This window comes from Chaetura pelagica, unplaced genomic scaffold, assembly GCF_000747805.2.
Source record: "Chaetura pelagica isolate M959 unplaced genomic scaffold, ChaPel_1.0 scaffold1418, whole genome shotgun sequence".
Classification (NCBI taxonomy): domain Eukaryota; kingdom Metazoa; phylum Chordata; class Aves; order Apodiformes; family Apodidae; genus Chaetura; species Chaetura pelagica.
In genome coordinates, this window is record NW_009954299.1 from 45,626 (window position 1) to 48,736 (window position 3,111).

Here is a 3,111-nt window from a genome sequence, read left to right on the forward strand (position 1 = left end):
CCCCAAATTCCAAGTCCCACCCCACCTTTGGACCCCCTGACTGTCCCAGCACCAGAACTCACCCCTGTGCTTTCTCCAAAAGATGCTCATGATGAAGATGATCACTAAAACCACAGACAGCACCACCAGTATGAGCTGCTCCGTTGTCAGGCTGGAGCTGTCTGAGATGGGGGGCAGAGAGGAGAGGACATCACCCACCAGCCCTGGGTCCACCTATAACCCAGCAGCTAAAATCTCCCTTCATCTCATCACCCACTTTTGGGTTGATACCCTGGGTCCACCCAGAGCTGAGCACAAAGATCTCCCTTCATCTCATCACCCACTTTTGGGTTGATACCCTGGGTCCACCTAGAACCCAGCAGCTAAAATCTCCCTTCATCTCATCACCTGCTTTTGGGTTGATACCCTGGGTCCACCCAGAGCTGAGCACAAAGATCTCCCTTCATCTCATCACCTGCTTTTGGGTTGATAACCTGGGTCCACCCAGAGCTGAGCAGCTAAAATCTCCCTTCATCTCATCACCTAATTTTGGGTTGATCACGTTGGTAGAACAGGAAACAAGGGACAGGAAACCCTTCTCTCTCATCATCTCCAGACTGCAGCAGTCAGCGAGAAAAAAACCAGCTGGAGGCCACGTCAGGGCCAGATCAAGTCCTCAAAAGGTCTCTGGTGGCTTTAGGGAGGCAGCTCCTTGGTACTTTGCATCACAGGGGGACACAGTTCCCACAGGGTTCTCCCCCATTCCTGGACCACTGGTGGTGACACCACCCAGGAGTGTCCCAAGGTCCCAGGGGGTTTTTTTGGGGGGCAAGGGGGTGAGAAACAAACCTGAACCCACCACCCTCAGAACATCTCATTTCAGCATCTCCCTTTCTTAAGGTCCCAACTGGGGGTGTTTTCTCAATCCAGGACACTGTGGGAGCCCCAAGAGAGGTGTGACTTCACCTCCAGGTCTCCAGGGAAAGGGGCAGCCACCACTTTGTCCTGCCCCAGTGAAAGTCCCCCACGTCACCAGGGAGGGTCAGAAAACCCCCGTGACAGAGAGTGTGACACTTTTTTGCCCCCAGAGCTTCCAAAGGGGAAGTTGTCACCAAGGTTGGTGCCTTCCCCACGTCAGCTACTGAGCAAGTCTCATGTCTTTAATCACGAGCCTGGAGCACCAGGATGGGAGGGTGGCTGAGAAGACCCATGGGACCCACAGCTCCACGTTGGGCCCTGACAAGAAGGACTGGGCCACCATGAGTTGGTGACACAGTGGCCACTTTTCTGGCAGAAAGCCCCTTTGAGGCTGCTTCAAGCAGGGTGGAAAAGTCCCCTGTGAAGCAAGACTAAGACCAGAAGGTTGGAGAGAGCCAGGCCAGCAACTGGGGACTCACCATCTTGTTTGTAGCTGCACCCGGAGGAGTTGAAGGTGACAACCTGGTAGCTGACAGGGTTGCTGGCCCTGCAGCTGCAGGAGATGCTGGTGTTCTGCAAGGGGTAGGAAAGGTGCAGGATGCTGCCAGTGCTGGAGCAGAGCCCCGGGGTGCTGAGGTCCTGGTTGACCCAGCTGTAGGAGATGTTGTCCCCTCGTTCTGCTGTGCAGTTGAGGGTGATGGTGCAGCTGCCGTTGGCCATGGACCAGCTGAGGTGCTGGATCCTGGGGTCAGAGACAGGCTCTGGAGAGAGGGAGGGAGGGAAGAGGCAAAGGTTTGTGTCTGGAGGAGGATGGAAACGTGGCACCTGCCTGGGAAATCCTGCTGGGTTCTCCTAAACCCCTGGTAGACAGAACCATAGAGCCATTAGGATTGTACTGGTTGGAAAAGACCTTTTAGGATCATCAAGTCCAACCATGAACCCAACTCTACCCAGTCCAGTGCAAACCCATGTCCCTCAGCTCCACATCTTCTAAACACCTCCTGGGTTGGTGACTCCACCCTGGGCAGCCTGTGCTAGACCCTGACAACCCTTTCAGTGAAGAAGATGGAGAGAAACCAATGACCATGAGAGAGGAACATGGTCTGGTAGGCACCCAAAAGCTGCTGGGGCTGCCCAGATGTGCAAGGGGACTCCCTGCAGCACCTTGACATCAGGGTGGAGCATCTCCCCTCAAACCTCGACCACCACCCACCTCCCAGACCTGCTCCCAGCACCACAAGAGCACCCAGTGTGGTCCTCCTGGGGCAGCAGAACATCTCACCAAACACATCCAGCCAGATCTGCAAGACTTCCTCCTCCGGCCCCTTGCTGACCAAGTACTCGTAGAGCTGCCTGTCCTGCCTGCTGGTGTTGAGGATCTCCAAGGAGAAATCCACCTGGTGGAAGCGAGTTCTTCCCTTCATGTAGTTGGTGTAGTTGCCTTCTGTGTACCTGAGCAGGACGAGTTTGTGCTTTGGGTCTTCTGTGTTCCTCTTCCATGTAGCTTCTCCAAAGCGTCGGGTGAGGTTCTGGAACTCAGGAGGGACCCTCAGTGTTGTTGCCTTCCCCAAGGTGCCCAGGACTGTCTCCCTTGTCCCACGACTTGTGCCTGGGAGGAAAGTGGAGAAAAAGACTGAGGCAACCAAGGAGGAGCTGGAGATCCATCCCAGCTCTGCTGGAGAAGGTTGGGAGCCCATGGAGCTGAGTGGGAGAGTTGGACCCACCCTCATCATCTGGGGGTTGGGGTCAGCTCAAGGGGGGGGTGTGAGGAATGGGTTGAGAAATGAAGAGGTTATCTAAGGGGGGTTGTGAACTCTGGGTGATCCACCACATCCTGAGGGTGGGAACAGGAGCTGCTGGTGGCATCAAGGCTCCTTGAGAGCTCTGCCCAGTGCCCACCTCCCAGGACCAGCCCCAGAACCAAAGGAGTGACCCCCCCCCCCCTCCCAGTCACCATGAAAGATGGTGGTTGAGGAGCCAGAGGGGAAACCTTGTTTTCCTCCCTTCTCCCTCGCCACCCTGGACATCCTGGAGTGAAGTGTGAGACTCAAAATCACTGAATGATTTGGGTTGGAAAAGACCTTAAAGATCACCCAGTCCCACCATTCACCCACCTCTTCCAAGGCTGCCCCAGGTCCCCCAGCACCATCTCCAGGGCTTGGAAACCCCTCCAGGGATGGGGACTCCACCCTGGGCAGCCTGGGCCAGGCCCTG

The 3,111-nt window shown here is 55.9% G+C and overlaps 1 protein-coding gene across 1 annotated transcript in view; it reads right to left on the reverse strand.

Moving 5' to 3' along the window:
- SLAMF1 (signaling lymphocytic activation molecule family member 1) overlaps positions 1-2,506 on the reverse strand; it is a gene marked incomplete at its 5' end in the record, with an annotated part of 9,584 nt that extends 7,078 nt beyond the window's left edge. The window contains 3 exons of the mRNA XM_010003839.1: positions 63-161; positions 1,377-1,658; positions 2,180-2,506. Of these exons, the coding sequence (XP_010002141.1) occupies positions 63-161; positions 1,377-1,658; positions 2,180-2,506 (708 nt within the window). The remainder of the gene's footprint in view (positions 1-62; positions 162-1,376; positions 1,659-2,179) is intronic.
- Between the last annotated feature and the right edge of the window lie 605 nt (positions 2,507-3,111).